The following is a 17,921-nucleotide window of genomic DNA, read 5'->3' on the forward strand; positions in this document are numbered from 1 at the left end:
AGGCATTGTTGCTGCTGCTAAAAGAAAACAAAAAAAAGTGTTTCAAGTTGGCAACATGTGTTGCCAGCAACATTTTGCTGCCCACACGCGCTGTGACTGTTAATGTTAATGTTAACATTGGCAGCGCAGGTGCAACTGAAAGCGGCAGCCGCAGCCGCTGCCGCCAGCAAGCACCAGTTGCAAATAAAATAAAAACTAAATAAGGCAACACACGAAAGCAAAAAACAAATAGTTTTTCCCGCACAGAGCAAACGCAAATAGAAGTCAAGAGCAAATCATTGAGTACCACCAGAGATAGAGATAGAGAAAGAAAGACAGACAGACAGACGGACTGAGAGATAGAGAGACAGAGAGCAAGAGGAAACACAGTAGCTCATAGTGAAGAGAGCTAGCTGATTGTTTAAACAATTTTACAAGAAAGCAACATTCCAGCTGCCTTAAAATGGACAAAAGTTGGCACACAAGAACCCAAGTACATACAAGATGAGGAGCAACAGCAGCAGGAGCCGGATGACGATAGAGACGGAGACAGAAATGGAGACGGAGACGTTGCCGGAGACAGAGACAGAGACAGAGACGACGACAATGGCGCGACAGCAACATTTTTCTTGGCACCAACACACAACACACAGACAATGTACACAAGGCAAACAGAAGTGGGTAGAATACCATGAGTAAAGGGAAAATGCATCACAGGAGGCATAGGAGTGGGGCTAGAGGGGCTGGCTAAGACAATAAACGCGTTTATTGACTTGGGTTTCTTTTATAAGGAGCCATAACAGCAGCAGCAGCAGCTGCGGCCACAACCAGGAGACTGATCATACCCTTCAATATAATCGTGTATTGTGTTTACATTCTATATTATTTATATATCCTATCCAATATATATAGGGTAACTCTTAGTCGATTCACTTTTATTTAAATCTAACATCTCATGGATTTTTTGTTCTTTTGTTTTAACAGCATTTTAACAGTAAAACAGTTGCGAACAGAAAATGTTAATTGAGTGTAATGTTAATTACGTTCAGGTATTTAAGCCTCATAGAGATGAATTGTGATTATGCTTGCGCTCAAAAGATCCTAGAATCACTGTATGCATCTCAAACTGTAAGCGAAAGCAAACTCTGCTACATACACTTATTAAGTCAGTTGTTGTTAAACTGTCATTTATGATTTGTATGAAACTTATTCATATTTTTCTTACGAAGTGTTGGTTATACTTTTAAAAAAATACTTTAAACGATTGCTTAGCTTATAAAAAAAGTATCTAAAAACATTTAAAATGTGAAGAAGATACATTTGTTTTTGTTTTTCGCAATCACAATCTTATGACTGTCAGTTATACGAGTTATTGGTAATGACAGTTGAAAGAATGTAAAAAAAATTTCAAATCTGCAATATGCAATTCCTATATATATTATACCTGATTACGTTTGTTACTCGTTAGGCGACAGTCTCACGGGGCACGTGTTATACGCAGCCTCTCGTTAGCAAAAAGCAAAGGAAATCATCTTGAAGATCAACTTGCTTTTTAATTAGAATTCTAAATGTTTCAAAGCGAAATGGCTCGTGTAGCTTGGATTCTATCTCTTACTTATTCTTTTTTTTTTTTCTCTCGACTTTATTAATATTTATGTCTAGGGCTTAAGACAAGAGTCGAATGCCTGATGAGCCTTTGCCACGTACCACAAGACAGCGCCACAGCGCACAGGTCAGTTTGCAGCTGCAACAACAAGAACAACAGCAGCAACAACAACAACAGCAAAAAGCGAAGAGAACATTATCAAAGTCCATCTTTTGAGCTTGTATACTGTTCTGTTCTGTTCTTGATGGCATCTAATGATGATAGTTCCGCATAAAAGTCTAAAAAAAAAAAACAAAATAATAATAAAAACAACAGCAATCGAAAACCTAACCTATAATTTATGTGCTTGAAATTCAATTTTCATTCAACAAAAATTGCAAACAAACACCGCGCCGGTGGTCTTTGGTTTTGGTTGCTGGTTGCCTGCTTAGCTTTAAGACTGAGTCTGGGAAAAGAAGTCCAAACTCGGGGTAAGTTTTTAGCTTGAATTGCTTTTGCCAAATGTATGAAAATATCTGTGTGTGTGTGTATGTGTATGTGTATGTGCGGCGTGAGATTTCGATTTTTGCTGAATATGAATGACTCAGACCCGTGTGGGGTGATGATCCTGGAACTCCAGTCTAATCTCTTAGTGTGCAGAATGCAGTGAGAACTCCAACAAATGCTGCCAATTCAACTTGGCAATGAAATAAAACTTTGCCTTATATACAATGTATATTATACATACATATATCTTTATCAATATATAGATAAAATAGTATATTATTGGTTTGAGAGATTGACTACTAAATCCTTTAAAGGCAAAGTACTTACACTAATATTCATTGTAAGCATTGGCAATATTTTGATTTGAGCAAAGATTGATTAATACTCACCGACTAATACGTAGCCGGAATTATGTTGATTACTTCATCGCTTACGTAAGGCTTACTCGGTATACAGTGTTCTAGTCTTGGCCGCTTTTCACAGTCAGTTTGCCGTAATCCAGCTGGGATGTAGGTATACATAGATAAAGTTTATAAATATAACCAAATGATTTAATCACAATAATACAAACTCAAATACTATAATCTAGTTAAGACAAACCAAATGACTTTATGGCAAACAATTGAAACATTTTAAAAGAAAATTCTTTAGGATATTTTACATTTGAAAGGCAAGTTCTCTATCTAGAGGACATCTGTGCTTTAGGGCTTTTATTTATCATGCTTCACTGTAGTTTGTTCTTTGTGCTTTTATTTGTTGGTTCTTTTTTTTGCTTTTGGCTCCAGACCCAACAAGGACCACACACGTAGCACGGAAACCTTGTCAGTAAGTGCCATGACGTCACTCAGTCAATTCGCCTGGCAGTCAGTTAGTCCGTTTTGTTTCATTTCGCCAGTCACTCATAAATATCAAAGCCGCCATTTGTGGTTGTATTCATTTTATTTTTCTTTTTCGTTTGCCGCGTGAATTTCACACCTTTTTTGAATTTGCTTTCACTTTTTCTTGTTTTTTTTTTTTTGGCTGCATGAAACTGAAATTTTAATAAAACTCTTATTCCTTTGGTTCTTTTGGATGACTAATATTTGGATATATGTACATATATGTATACGTGGAAGCATACAAAGCATCACACTGTTTCCCATGGATTGAGGTGTTTTTTATGGTTTAGTTTAGTTGTCGCTGGAAAAAAAGAATAAAGATGGAGAATAAGACTTCTTGCAAATCAGTCAAAAGTCAGTCAGTCTGGGGGCCAAACAATTGCGCGTGTAATTCCCAGAATCTGACAAAAGTAAAGACTTCTATAAGTCCAGTGTAAAGAGAGTCAGAGTCTAGACTGGGCGACACTTTGTCGCCGAAGGTCCAGACTCCAACTGTTCACCCTCATGCAAGACATCCCTAGACCTCTCCCCGCCCTTCGATTACCTTATCCCACCATTTGCCATTCGCTATGCGCCACTAGTCCAGGCCAGCCCCTACCCTTTCATCTACCACTTCCCCAACCTTTCGTTCCTCTCTTTTCTCCTTGTCCTGGCCATGGCCATTACCATTGCCTTCATCGTCGTCAGTTCGTCCCTATCAATGCAACCAGCATACCGCGCTCAGGTTTCAGTTTCAGGTTTTTATAGCGCTAAAGTTCTTATTTAATTTTTGTTTTTTGGTTTCCTTTTTTTTCTGTTTTTTGTTTTGTATTCCTTTTTTTCGCTTTTTTTATTGCTTTTTTTTGCCTTTTGTTTGCTGTCTTAGCACGAAATGTAAGATATTTCATTCTCTGGTGTTGGCTGCAGTTGCTTTTGCCTTGCTTTGTGGCTTCTCATTTTCATTTTAAATGAAGTGTCAAAGAGTTTAAATAGCTTTTGATGCCCCTCACTCAACAGCAACTGCAACACACAACTGCAGTGAATGAAGTTGTTTCTCCTTCTACTCCGCTGGCCATAAATGAATTTTCCTGTTGTTTGCTCTTCTCTACTCGTAACTAATGATTGCTTAGGAGGAAATGCAATTAGCTAGAGTTCTAAAAGTCAAGTGTAGTATTGTGATTGCAAAATTTCTGTGTAAGTGTATATTGTGCGATCAATTAAACAAAAGAACAGAAGTGTATTCGTTAGCTCTGGCTGAATTTTTTCAAGCATTAAGAGAATCAGAGTTAAGAGAATTAAGTATTATAATTCTATAATCGGTGTGTAAAATCCTAGATCCATAATAACTTGGTGTATCAATATTTGATCGGTTTGTTGTTCAGTCTTAAATCACTTCAACCGTATTCCCATTATCACCTTGAACAGTCTTAACAATTTCCCTGTTTGCTTTTGCTTTTGGCTTTGTTTTTGTTTTTTGTTGGATTGTTTAGTATTTTGTTTTTGTCAAATACTTTAAGCTTCCTTGACAGGTTGCCTGCCCGCCGCAATGTGTTCACTCGACTGACTGACGACTGGCTCGTTGATGGGTTGAGAGGGCTTTGGCATTGTTATTGCCGTTGTATCTTGTTCTTACTGCTGATGTGAATGATGTTCTAAAGGCCACTCGAAACCAACAGCGCCTGTCGCACTTCATTTTATTTTTTTGCACAAAAACAAAAAAAATCCAAAAACCAACACGTAAAACAAAACGAATCTTAAATACATACACGAAAAAAAAAGCAATGCATATTAACAAGTTATAAAAAAGCTTCCGTATAGCCTTTTTGCAAATATTTACAGTTGGTGGTTATTTATTTTTTTCAATTTAATAAGGTAAAAAAAAAGTGAACGAAAGAACGTCACAGAACCAGGCAGCAGAGCCATGTAAATTGATATAGCCCGGTGAATTCCAAAAGGGAGTCGAGATGACAATGACTCTCAAACTGTATGTTCAAGTGGCTGTTGGCTGTGGCTGCTGTGGCGGCTGTGTCAGGTTCTTATTGTTGTTGTTGTTATTTTTGGCTTTAACTGCGGTAGGTTTGTTTGGCTTTTGGATTTTCCATACCCTGTGCATATGCATTCAAGTTCAGGGGTATATATGTGAAGCCAAACTGAAAGTCCCCATAGAAATTAAATAATATTAGTCAAATTCTAATGAGATAAACTTAATATACGAAACGTTGTGCGACTTCTGAGAATTGTTTTTTCTTTCTTTTTTGTTTAAGTATCTTTTTGAATTCTTCATTTAGGTGGAGTGCTGGGAGATAATCGAAATATATTAATTAGTAACAGAAATAAGTTAAACAATGTGATATTATAATAAAGAGTGTCGCCAAGTCGACGATCCGCAAAAGTTGATAAAATTTTGCTTTTTTTGTTTGATCTTTTGGCGTGCTTAAGTGGCTGACGGCGTTGATGGAACAGCGTGTGAATGGATTGAAAATTGTAGGTGATGCCTGCAGAATTTGTTGTTCTCAAGGTTGAAATACAATCAGTCTTTTGGAAAAGCTGTAGAAATTCTTAACTGATTTCATATAGTTTTCTTGCCTCATTATTAGACACACAGACACACTTACTTACAATCATCTTGCTTTAATGATAAACCATTCATTCTAGAATCTCATTAAAAACTCAAACCGAAAAAAGAAAAAAATAGCAACAAAAGGAAGAAAATCCATTGCAAAGCATTTTCAGCTTTTTCTCTGGGTTTTTCCTTTCCATTTTTCACCCCGTCTCCCTTGGCTTGCTCTTCTCACTTCCCTTTGCCGCATTTAATGTTCAATGCTCTTCCCCAATAATAAATTCAAATGCTGCGCTATCAATGGCAAATGTCTCTAAACCGAAAGGCTAGATGCTAGAAGGGAGCAGAGGGCACCAGCAGAAGGGGAGACGTTGAAGAGGAGATCTGACTAACAACAACAACAACAAATGCAATTACAAATAATATGCAACTTGGTCGTTTATCTTTATCTTATTTATGAAAACGACAACAAACCGACAAATGCAATTTATGTGTTTTTGTTTGTTGCTGGTCAATGCAAAGAAGGGCACAGAGAAGTCAGAGCACGGACAATCCGGACTCTCCAATGCTGGATTGGAGATTGGGTGGGGATTGAGGATTCGGGGAGTCCCGGGAATCGTATCAGCACCACCAGCAGCAGCAGCTGCTGTGGCTGCTCCTGTTGTTGTTGTTGCTGATGCTGTTGCTGTTGTTGCTTTGATGGAAGCAGCAAATAATGCTGCATAATGGACAATGCTTTAGGTTCGCCATGGCATGGGGAAGCTCTGAGGCTATGATGACGCTCCCCAAAAAAAATAAGAGGAATAAAAAAAAAAAAAAAAAACACTGAAGATGGAAAAAGTATAGAAAAGCAAAGCCAACTAGGAAGAAGAAGTGGCAACAATTGTCGGGCATTAGAGAGCATCAGCAACAACAAAAACAAAATATAAAACGTTGGCCAAACAGAAGAATGCGAAGCAATTTGTTGAAAGTGTGTATAGTAGATGGTTTGGAATAGGTCCTACTCTGCATAGTGGAACTAAATTCAATAAACGAATAGTTTGGATCACAAAATGGTTAGCTATATGTTTTGCTACATCATTAAGTAAATAAAAATAATTTGAATTTCCCTTTTAATTTCAAAATTCAATTATAAATTGATTTGATTATCGACTAAATTTGAAAGCAAATCAAGTGGGCAAATTTCTATAGAAACAAAAGCTAGAGCTAAAATTATAAAACTTTCCATTCCAATTCACCATAACAGATTATGGTCAAGCTAAGTACACGAACTTTTTGTTAACTAAAAGAGATTCTCAACACCGAAAACTCTGAAAATATTCAAACAAGGAAATTCTGTAGTTAAGTGATTATTCAATAAATTTTATTAACTTTTTCCTTTAACCATTTTCAATACACAATTCTGCAGTTTTGTGCCAATGTGTCGAGCTATGTTTTTCTTCACCAAGTCTAAGTCAGTGGCAGGGTCAGAGTCAGACACCGAAAGAGCAGTGCATCATCGAGTGGCATTGAGATTTGGGATTGCTGCTGCTGCTGCTTCGTTTTTGCACTCGTAACAGAGAGTCCTAGGGTAGGGCTTTGGGCTCCTTTACCTAGCCTAGCTTAGCCTAGCTTAGCTTGGCCTAACCTGGAAGTAGGAAGTGGCTTGAAAAATGGAAAACCCTTTTGGCACGCAAAAAATCAACAAAAATAAATCGCCAAGAAGCAACAGCAGCGGCAGCAGCAAATGGTTGCAACTTGCCACAAATATTGCGTTTAATAAGCGCACAGCCACAGAGACAAATGGTGTGTGGGGCTGTGGGAAGAGAGAAGGGAAAGAGAGGTTGAAAGACTTTAAAACAAAAGGCCAACCTGTTGCTGGACCATCCAATGTTTCCTACTGCTGTTGCTGCTGCTCCTGCTGCTACATCTTCTATTGATAGTCAATGACATTTGGAGGTGGTTTGTGGTAGGGCTGGGACTGCAACTGCAACTGCAACTACAACTAGGACTGGAACTTTGACTGCAACTTCGACTGGGACTGGGACTTGGCCATAAAAAACGCCAAAGCTTCTTTGTTGCTTTTTTTTCTGCTATTGGTGGTGTGTGCTGTTGCTGTTGCTGTTGCTATTGCTGCTGCCGTGACTGCCATTGAAATCCTATAAAAATGTTATCTTAATGGCTTTTATGTTAGCGAAAGCCATTAAAACAACAAAAGCCAAGGCCCAGCCGGAGGTTGCCTATGTGCCTCATGTGCAACAGGCGACGCTTTCGAGTACTGCAAATAAAGTAGGATTTTACTCAATTGTGCGATTGATCAGCCTAACAGGCAAAAACAAAACCAATCCATACCAAAAAAAAAAAAAAAAAAAACCAAACAAAAAGCCAGCAAAAAGAAAAACACTAAGAAGAAGAAAACTATGCCCATTGGGATGGGCAATTGTTAGGGTTTTCCTTTTCTTTTCTTTACGTTTCGTTTCGTTTCGTTTTTTTTTTACCATACTCATCTCTTGATGTAGATTATGCAGCTTGCAGAACGTTGAGCCTTAACTATATACTAGATAAATTAGTCGAAAAGCTAGTAAAAATTCTTTTTAGATATGAAATTGGCATTGAAACCATTGAGACTATTAGTTATAGCTTTGATTTTCATCATAATTTAATAATAGTTGTACATACAAATCAGAGAGTTTATCTTATCGCTTTATACCATAACTTATTTATAGTTTTTCTCTACCATTTTTTTTATGCCAAAAGGGCAGAGAACAAATTGCCAACAAGTCCACCAATCCACCACTCCCTTTTCCGTTAAAATTTTGGCATAAATCTCTTATTCATGCGAAAAAAAAAAAACCAACACAAAAATTGCAGTTTGAACAATTTTGCAGCACCTTTGCTGGCTGCTCTTGCTGCTGAGTCAACAATTCAACAATTTTGTGATAACAAAAGGTAACAAATAAACAAAACCTCTCTACCCACAACTCTCTGTAACAATACAGAACAAAAGCTGCCAACATGCCGCTGAACTCGACTGTATACCAACCGTTTACATATACATATATACATATATATATATTTCTATATTTGTAGTGCAAAATAAGAATGGGTATATTAGCATATTACAGCAATTAATCCAAATGGCTCCTGATCATTTCATCAACGTCAGATTAAGATTATTTTTAGCAATCAGTTTGGGCTTTCAAACTGAAAGAAAAGTTTTTAAAGGTACATTTTCGTCCCAAAAACCTTAATGTCCTATTCATCTATTCATAAATTTTATTTACTTACACTACAAATGGGCATTTCTAATCTGAGTTGAGTCTTGGTAGATTTTTCTTTGGTTTGTCAGATGATGAGTATTGATTCTATTGGCACCTAGTACTGCAAATAAGTTTAAGTTGATAAGAAAAGTAAACAAATTGATATGGATAAACTCTGTTAAGCGAAACAGACAAAAACTAAGCTATTGTGTTTATTAAACATGAGATACAAGTTTATGTAGCTTCATTTCGTTAATAGAATATAAATCGAAGTTGCAAATCTATTGGGCTCACGCTTACGATGTCAGATTTGATAACCATATCCCTCAATCAATGTGAAATAAGAACTTCAAAAAACTGAATAAAAATTTATATATTTCGAAGTTGAATTTGTATTAACCGAATACTGTGTATGGCGATGGATTCATTCTTACCAAATAAATACTGTAAACTGGCAAAGAAAAACTCTTCATTTAAATAAATTAGTAAATAAGTGAATGTTTAAATCAATTTTGAAGTTTATCTATATGAATTCAACACAAAATGGTGGACTTTGACATTGTAAGCATTGCCAATATTTTTTCGTTTCATTTATATGGAATTCTCAACTAGTTCTAAGCCAAGTCTACTAATGATGGAACTTGGAGGGTCTTGAAATGGCTACACAGGCAACCTGAAAAAAATCTTTTTTTGAAGATTGATCTCGAGCCTCGAAGAGCTTTTTGGGTTTAAATCAGTTGTATGACATTTTCAAATGTTAAAAATTAAAAATTTTTTTATTTTTTAACTGCAACTTAAAGCTTTAAGAGTATTTTAGAAACGTCATCAACCTGAACTAAAAATTTTTTTTTTGGGTTTTTTTCTAGTTTTCTTTTATTTCATACATATGTACATATGTATGTATTTTTTGCATTTTATTGTGTGTCGACTCTCCCAGTGTGTTGTTTCGAGTGTTGTGTGTCGTTCATGGTGTGGTATGTTTATATAGAAACGACCAAGAATTGGCGGCGCCGTCTCCCCTGTTGGCTCAAGCTTTATTATTATGAATTATGACCACGTTGACAGTTTAGTGTGTAGTAGAACCGCAGCCCAGAACCAGAACCCAGACAAAGACGAGGGCGTATGGAAAACTTGACAGCTGCGCGCAGCAGCAGCAGCAGCAGCAGCAACGGCAGCAACTTCTGAGGAGACATGGACCGATGTATTATTCCTGGTATTTGATTTCTTGTTCGTTTTCCATTTTATGTTTGCTTGTGGTTTCCACTGTTTGGCTGGCTGGCTGGCTGGCTGGCTGGCTGGCAGCTCTATTTCTTATTAATAATGTGATAAAAACTGTCAGAGACTCTCGCAATCCATTCCACTAAATTAAGCAATTAATTTCACATTTATATAAGCCGACAACTACAACTTCAACTATAAATTATTTGTAGAGTTAAAAGTTTTTGTTGCTGTTATTTCTTTATATTTTTTTCTTTGGAGTTTTTTTTTTGTTGTTGTTAATTTCATTAGACAAGATTATAATAAATCCAGGCGGCCTGTCACAGCTTATTATATTGGTGGACCATCAAAATCAGAAAAGAAACAAAACAAAAAAAAAAAAAAACATACCACAACATACAAGAGTTAAAAATGTTATGTCCAAACCATGTCAGAAAAAAAATTGTTTTTAATGTTGTTTCTTTTCTTAAATCTTAAAGGCAGTCACATAATTTCATCTCTGATTTGATCAATAGTGACGTAAGGCATAAGGCGGAAATTCCTTCAGAAAAGTAAAGAAACAATGGAAAAAAAATAAAACTCTCATGAAAACTGAAAGTGAATATGACTAAAATCAGAATATTGAACGAGGAATGATATAATTCCACATTTATTAAGCAATTTAAATTTATTAACATTATTAACATTTCTTTTTGATAAGTCTGCTAATCAAAATTAAAGAACTATTCACTGTTCAAAATTGTAACCAACTATTTTGTTTTATTTACAGGTGAGTGTCTTGCAATTGCTTTTCATTTTTCATTTTGGGTAAGTCTCTTGACCTTTTTGTAGTTCTTTCTATTGGCTAATTTTCGTTTTTGTCTTCAGTCTTTCTAATTACCTGGCAAACAACAAAAGCTCGAAAAATAGCATAGAAATATTAAATGCAATTTCATTCCCATCATTTCCGATTCCCGCGCCAAAAGAAGTTGGGGGAAGAAAGGAGAAGAAGAGGAAATCTAATTGAAATTACGCAACGTTCATTGACTCTTCAAACATTTTTCTGAACATATTAGGCGTTTCTCGCTTATTTTGCCAAGTCTTTTATTGTGGTCACCAGCTAACCAAGTTTTCAGACTATCTATATAGTTGGTTTTTTCACTTTTATTATTAGATAGCCGAATGTCTATTTCTTTCCCTCTCACTCACTCTTTCTCTCTTCGCCTTGATCTATGAAGTATTGTAATGTAATCGCATTAGTAAGCTTTATAGCCTTCCCTCTGTTCTCATTACCAAAATTAGCAGAAGAAAGAGTAAGCGCAACAAAATGTTTTCTAGATTTCATTTAGACACGATCATTGGCCATAAGCATATGGAAAAGAAGAAGAGAAATGACAAAGCAATTTAATGATGACTAGAAATCACACACATGTACATATATAAATATCTATATATTGTATATAGGATACATGTATAAAAGACATAAGCTGATAAGAGTTGTCATCATCTGGCCAGATGGCAAAAGTTCGAGACGAAGAAAGGTTGTGTCGGCAAACAGTTTTTGTAAGATGACAATTTTCCTTTAAAATTAGAAAAGCTGAAAAAATATATATGGCTATATTTGATTATACAGCAAGCTCTTTCTTTTACTTGTTTTGGCTATAGTTCAATATACAATTTTATTGAAAATTTGTTTTTCTTATTGTTGTTTGAGTAAATGTTCTGAATAAAACAAAGTTTGTAGAGAAAAGTTAACTAGTAAATCATAGTCACAAAAGTATTAAAAAATTGCTTAACCTTTATTAGCAAACGGGTGACCACTGGGCCAAATAATATACATGTATACAAAAAATTAAATGCTTCCTAATATAAATAAATCTTTATTGATTCCTGATTGATTCGTTATTGATTTCTTCACGATTCCATTAATGATTCCCAATTGATTCATCAATGATTTATTAACGAATCCTTACTGATTGCGGTATGATTCCTTAATGTTTCACAAACGATTCCTTAATGATTTCTGAATTGTTCATTCATTATTCCTCAACGATTCATCAATGAATGCCTTAAATAATTATTCATTATTAACTTCTATATTATTTCTGAATGGTTCCTAAATGATTCATTAATAATTCCCGGCTGATTTCTTAGTGATTCCTTAATTATTCGAAATTCACAACCCCCAGCTGGTTTTTTTTTGTCCTGACCATTGCCTTCAAAAACGGGATATCTCCCAGAATTTCGGGATGGCTTATATTTTTATATATAAAGAAACAGTTAGAAGTCATTCGTTTTTATGCATCTCCGACCGTATAAAAATCATATAGAATCACCCGATCAGTTTGTCGGTCGAGCCAAAGTTATTCCATCTCTGAGGATTTTCTTTTATCTTTTATTTCATGTTGATTATTATTGATTCCATTTGGGGAAAACAAAAAAAAAATCGAAACACAAAACAGAAATCCATTTTGCACTTGCACATCATTGCAAAACATCTGCATCCACATTCTTCTTGTTTGCGATCATTCTCTTTAACATAAATATATCCATCTATAATTAAACTGTTGAACTCTGGTGGTGGTGGTGCTGCTGCTGCTTCTGCTGTGGATGCCACAGATGTATACGAAAGCCTGTGGCAGTGGCAATGGCAATGGCTGGGTCGCACATTCCTTAAAGAAATCATTGAAATCGAATTCAATAATACAATCATAACAATAATAATCATCATCATCACCATCATCATCATCATCATCATCATCATCATCATTGTCGTCATTATCATCGTGAACGAAAATCTCAAATGAATGCTGAAGGTCAGACGAATGCTTTAATCAAAATTGAAATTGAAATCGAAATTGTATCGATTGGTTGGCGGCTGTCGCCAATGAATGGGAGACTCTCAAGTAATTCGGTCTCCCATTGCCCGCTCATCTCCCCTCGAATGGCCCCTTCCACTGTTTCTTTTGGTCAACGCAATTAAATGCCAATTGAAAATTTACTCACAAAACAATTTTTCGGCACATAAATTGAAATTAATGGTTTTTAGTTTTTATTCGATTTCATCGATTCGATTTTTCCATTTCATTTTGTGGGTTTCGGTAGGAATCTTTCTTTAATAATTAATTTTAATTGTGTGACAAATTTCCAACAATTTGTCAGCTAATCTGTGTAGAATAATTTTTATTTTTAAACGCTGATCTCTCAATATAAATATCTATACCTAAGTACTATATAAATTTGTATCTTTCGTTTTTTTCTTTCTATTTTTTTTTTTTTTTGCGTTATTTCCATTACGTGAGGTTCAATGATCGCGTTTAATGAATTTTGTATGCGAAAATAAGTAGATTTTGTTATTGAAGTGGAAGGTTCGTATATGAAGTATGGTGTTTGTGTATATGGAGTGTCTGTATGTGTGTGTGTAGACTGGAGTTTTGTCTGGGGCCCGTGCGTAGCTTTCTTTTGTTATTTGGCCAAATCGTGAATAGTTTTTTCTATGACTATTCAGTTTGTTAGAGAAGCTGATTTTTTTGCACATTTTTATTCATTTTATATAGACAGATATATATACATATATTCATTTGCATGTATGTATGTATGTATGTATGAAGTGTACTTTTGTTTTCTTTCTTTTGGGGTTTTGCCATTATTTTGTGGCCTATAATATACTTTGAAGTGGAATAGCTTTTGGCGCAAGGCATGCTGAAAACGATGTTATATAATAAAGAATTCAAGAACAAGAAACTGAATGATATGTGTTGATTGTATTATTATGAGTAGATAATGAGTTATTCAAGAATACAAATTACAACAACAACACAACTCCACGTATATTATTAAAACTTATGTGTTTTAACTTCTTAGTCTTCGATTTTTCAAATTATTTTGGGTCGCAAGAAAATAGGCTATATAATGTTTACATTGTCCTTTTTATTAAGACAAACATTAGGGAATGCTTTTAGTTGTCAATCCAAAAATATATGCCACATACAAAAACTAGGAACATCATTTTATTCATTTGATGGACTTATGAAACTATCTAAAACGATCGTTAAGTGAATCAGTTTCATGACATAATCTTGGCATACAAATGGTCACTTCCTATCGAGTCCTTATGGTTATGAACATTCCGTTTACGCCAAGTCCCCGCCATTAAAATCATAAACTAAATGACTAAAGGCAAGATTCAATTCAAGAGTTGCAGCTAATTTAACTACTGTTTAAGTACCTGGTAACAGGTAACAGAGGGCCAACGAAGAAAGACACAGAATGAGATACACATTTTGTGTTTTACGATCCTCTATGCTAAGATTCTCGGATTACGTATCGGCATCTACAAATTGACAATTTTATCCAATTATAAAAACGAAAAGACTGTAAAATTTAACACATGAAATGCATTTTTTTTTTGCATTTGAAAATCAATTTCTGTTACGACGCAAGTCGAGGGCATTGATAAAGTGCGTGTAGCGTATAAACGAGACTCAATAAAAATTAGGCCCTTACGGACTCTCCAAGTGCATCGTAAAGGTGCGATCGGTTTGGTCATAAAGCCACATTTGATAGTTCAATAAAAAAAAATATAAATAAACTGATGACCCTCCCCCCCACTCATAGGGAGGGGAGAGAACGAAAACGAAAACGTAAAGCAGAACAAGCTGAAAATCGTTTCGTTTAGTGCCCTTATAATGAGGCACAAAATGAACAACAAAGTTTCAGAGCTTTGACTTTGACAACTTAAGCATAACATAAAGCGTGAGAACATATTTATAGGTAAGCCCCCCATACCATCAACGAGATCGACGAGATTGAGAGATCTTTATCGCTTTCATGTAGTAAATCTTCCCCCATTTTGCCCCAAACACCTCTACATATTTACTCAACTGGCATGTCTCTGGCTAACTCTGCGAAGCCAACAAGTTTGGCATGTAAATTATTTGTTTTGGTTTTTTTGTTCTTTCGGTATTTTGCTACCACATAAAATATTTTGTCAGATTTGATTTTTTTTCTACATATATCTCGATTTTGAATACACTTGCAACATTGCGGGGTATGGTAATTTTTGACCAATCAGAAGTTAGGTGATGTCAGGATCTTTCAATATTTTGTCTCCTTTATTGTGGAATGAATGAATCCAACTCAGAAAAGGCATTATTTATTTTCAGCTTAAGAGTTTTCGCAAAAAAAAAAAGTAGAATTAATGCATTTTCAAATAAAATCAATATCAATCTGTTGAGGCTTGAACATTTTGTAAATTTCAAATGAGAAAAGAAACAGAAACAAAGAAGAACAAATTATGTTTTATACTGTTACATAATAGCCATTATATCTACATCTTGAATGTAGTCCTTCATTCAATCAAAAGGAAACCTTTAGAGAGGGTATACATTATTTGGCATTGTCTTAGTCCTCTGATATTTCGGTTTTTTTTTTTTCTTTTTGGTTTTTGCTTTTTAGATTCATTTGTTTGTTCTTGTGAAAATAAATTGCTTTTGGCCCGCAAACTTTGACCCAATTGTTTTCAGTCAACAGATTTACCATACACGATATATGCAAAGTCAGTGTCAGTCCAGTCCCGGCAGTCACTCAGAATTACGATTAACAACTAAATGTTTATTCTTTTATGCTGCGATGAGTTTTGTTTTGAGTTTATTGAACTTAATTAAGTCGGATGAGATGTTGTGCATTCTATTCTATGTATGTATGTAGATCTGGAATGTTGTATTGATGACTATCTTCTTGGCAAAAACCAAAAAAAAAAAAAGAATAGTGTATAAAATTTTTTGTTTTCGTGTAATATGTTGTGTTTGATTTAACGCCTATGATAATTGTGTTGGCTGTGATTTGGCCTAGTTTTTGTGGTTATACCTACACAAAAAAATTAACAAATTAGTTGCCATTTTCTTTTTGTTTTTTACAAATTTTCTAATTAAAAAATGTTGTTTTTAAAAGGCGTCAATTAGATCATTTGTTTTTGATTGTTTGGTTATTTATTGAGAAGATTGTTAGCCTTTATTTTAGGTCAACATTTTAGCCTACTTCTATATATTTACATTAAGGAAAAGTAATTTGGAAAATGAGTTTTATAAATAGTTGTAGGTTTGCTTACTTTTCTAAGTAAATTTTGGTCTATATATTGGAATGCATTAATTTTTCCTTTAGTTTTCTTAGAGTTTCTCTAGTTGAATAGCTGTGCCTTCTTTTTCATTCTCAAATCATTTCACAATCGTTTTCTGTTTGATCCTTAGAACACTTTATTCATTTGGCTAGATTCAATTCAAGATCAAATCTAACTGAAAGCAAGTTCAGTGTCAAAATGTTGCAACACTCTCTTCCGAACGGTTGGGGCTCGAACATGTTGTGGCTTGAATCCCCAAAAAGTCTCTCTTTAGAAGCTAGAAAAGCTCTTTATTTTTTCGTTGCTGAGCTGATCGATCTCTTTGCCTTATAGGGAGGGCCATCTCTTAGGCCGATACACATTATAGCCAACTCCAAGTATGGACAATGGAAACAAGTTCTTCTTTTTGTTGCTTTTAGCAAGTTTTGTTTACCCTAAGTTAAGCCGCTTCTTTTTTTCTCCCATTCTCGCCATTGGTCTCTCTCTCTCTCTCTCTCTCTCTCTCTCTTTGACTGCCTCTGCTATCTCTTTGTGGTTCAAACAAGTTGCAGTTGTTGAGAACTCCTACACGACGCGAGGCTCTTGCCTCTTGTATCTAAAAGATCGTTTTATGTGTTTTCTTTTTCCTTTTTTTTTTTTGTGTACTTTTTTTTTGCAGCCAGGAAGTTCAATTTTTAGTTCAGTTGAATTTTGCACGTCATCTCAAGCGGTCTACTCTACGACGAAGTTTGAAGAAGATACAATTTTTTTTTTTGTTGTTTGTTTGTTTGTTTGTCTGTTGGTCAGCAACGCGAGTGGCAATAAAAGGAAAAATTTAAACAATGAACTGTTTTTAAGTGGCTCAATATTTGGCTAACAAGTGAAAATATATATATCTGATCATATATTTGTTCTACCTATAAATACAACAAAGGAAACATGTATCGCCTACAGAGACGTGCCGCTTTGATAGCCAAACAAGGTAGAAACCAATTAAGACTCTAAATCCTTTTTTGTTTTTTTTATTTTTTGGTTGGGAAACTCCCTTTTAAGAGATAAGTGTAGTTGACATATACATATGCTGTTAATTGCTCTAACCGCAAAGTAATCAATACTTTTCGCACACACACAATCACCCTTTTGATGTGTCTGTGTGTTTGGCCAAGTGATCTGACTCATTGAGGAAAATTTTATTGCAATTGTAAAATTTTGTAAAGTATTTTCAATTTCTGTGGTAACAATGGAATAAATGTTTGGCTTTTGTGGTTAACATTCCGCATGGATTCATCTGTAGGTGATAAAATGCGGTTAGACATCGATGAGGTAATTGTTAAGGTGATTAACAACATGGACTGTGTGTGCGTGTGTGTGTACGACTGTGTGTGTGTGTGCTTTCAAAAAGATACAAATGTATCTTTATGCCCTGACTTTGTATAAGGGTAATTAGGTAATATCAAATGACTTACATAACAAGATCTTACCATTCATTTCATTCAGATCGAAATGGAAAACTTCTTTTGAACTTGAAGTTTTTGTCTTTTATCTTTATTGTTTTGCATTGGCTTTATCCTCAATAGAAACTTGACACAAATTCATTTTCAATTGTTACTTGAAAGTTTTATTGGATATTGTATCTTTAGCCTTTTCCACCAAAGAAATTCAAGTGAAAATTCCAAAAATTTAAGTAAATATATATATTGCGCGATTAATTGCGTTAAGATAACAAGAAAAAGCAATCAAAAGTTTCTTTCTAATGTTTGATGCTAAACTTGGTTGATTCTATTGACTAATATTAATCTTGAAGACTAATATCTGATAAACGGATTACGTATAGTACAGTTTATATTGGTTTCGATTAACACCTAGAGATACAATAACTATGCCCAAGTTAGTGGATCGA

The 17,921-nt window shown here is 34.9% G+C and overlaps 1 protein-coding gene across 5 annotated transcripts in view; it reads left to right on the forward strand.

Moving 5' to 3' along the window:
- bbg (big bang) overlaps positions 1–17,921 on the forward strand; it is a 141,210-nt gene that overhangs the window by 48,506 nt on the left and 74,783 nt on the right. Inside the window, exon 4 of one of the 5 annotated variants that reach the window (XM_068294051.1) lies at positions 10,715–10,822. The exons of 3 other annotated variants lie outside the window; for them this stretch is intronic. In XM_068294051.1, the coding sequence (XP_068150152.1) occupies positions 10,715–10,776 (62 nt within the window). In that variant the 3' untranslated portion in view covers positions 10,777–10,822. Of the gene's footprint in view, positions 1–10,714; positions 10,823–16,922; positions 17,004–17,921 lie in introns of those variants that run through there. One more of the 5 variants, XM_068294053.1, reaches the window with a different exon arrangement.

The sequence above is a fragment of the Drosophila tropicalis genome, unplaced genomic scaffold (assembly GCF_018151085.1).
Source record: "Drosophila tropicalis isolate 14030-0801.00 unplaced genomic scaffold, ASM1815108v1 contig_805, whole genome shotgun sequence".
Lineage (NCBI taxonomy): Eukaryota > Metazoa > Arthropoda > Insecta > Diptera > Drosophilidae > Drosophila > Drosophila tropicalis.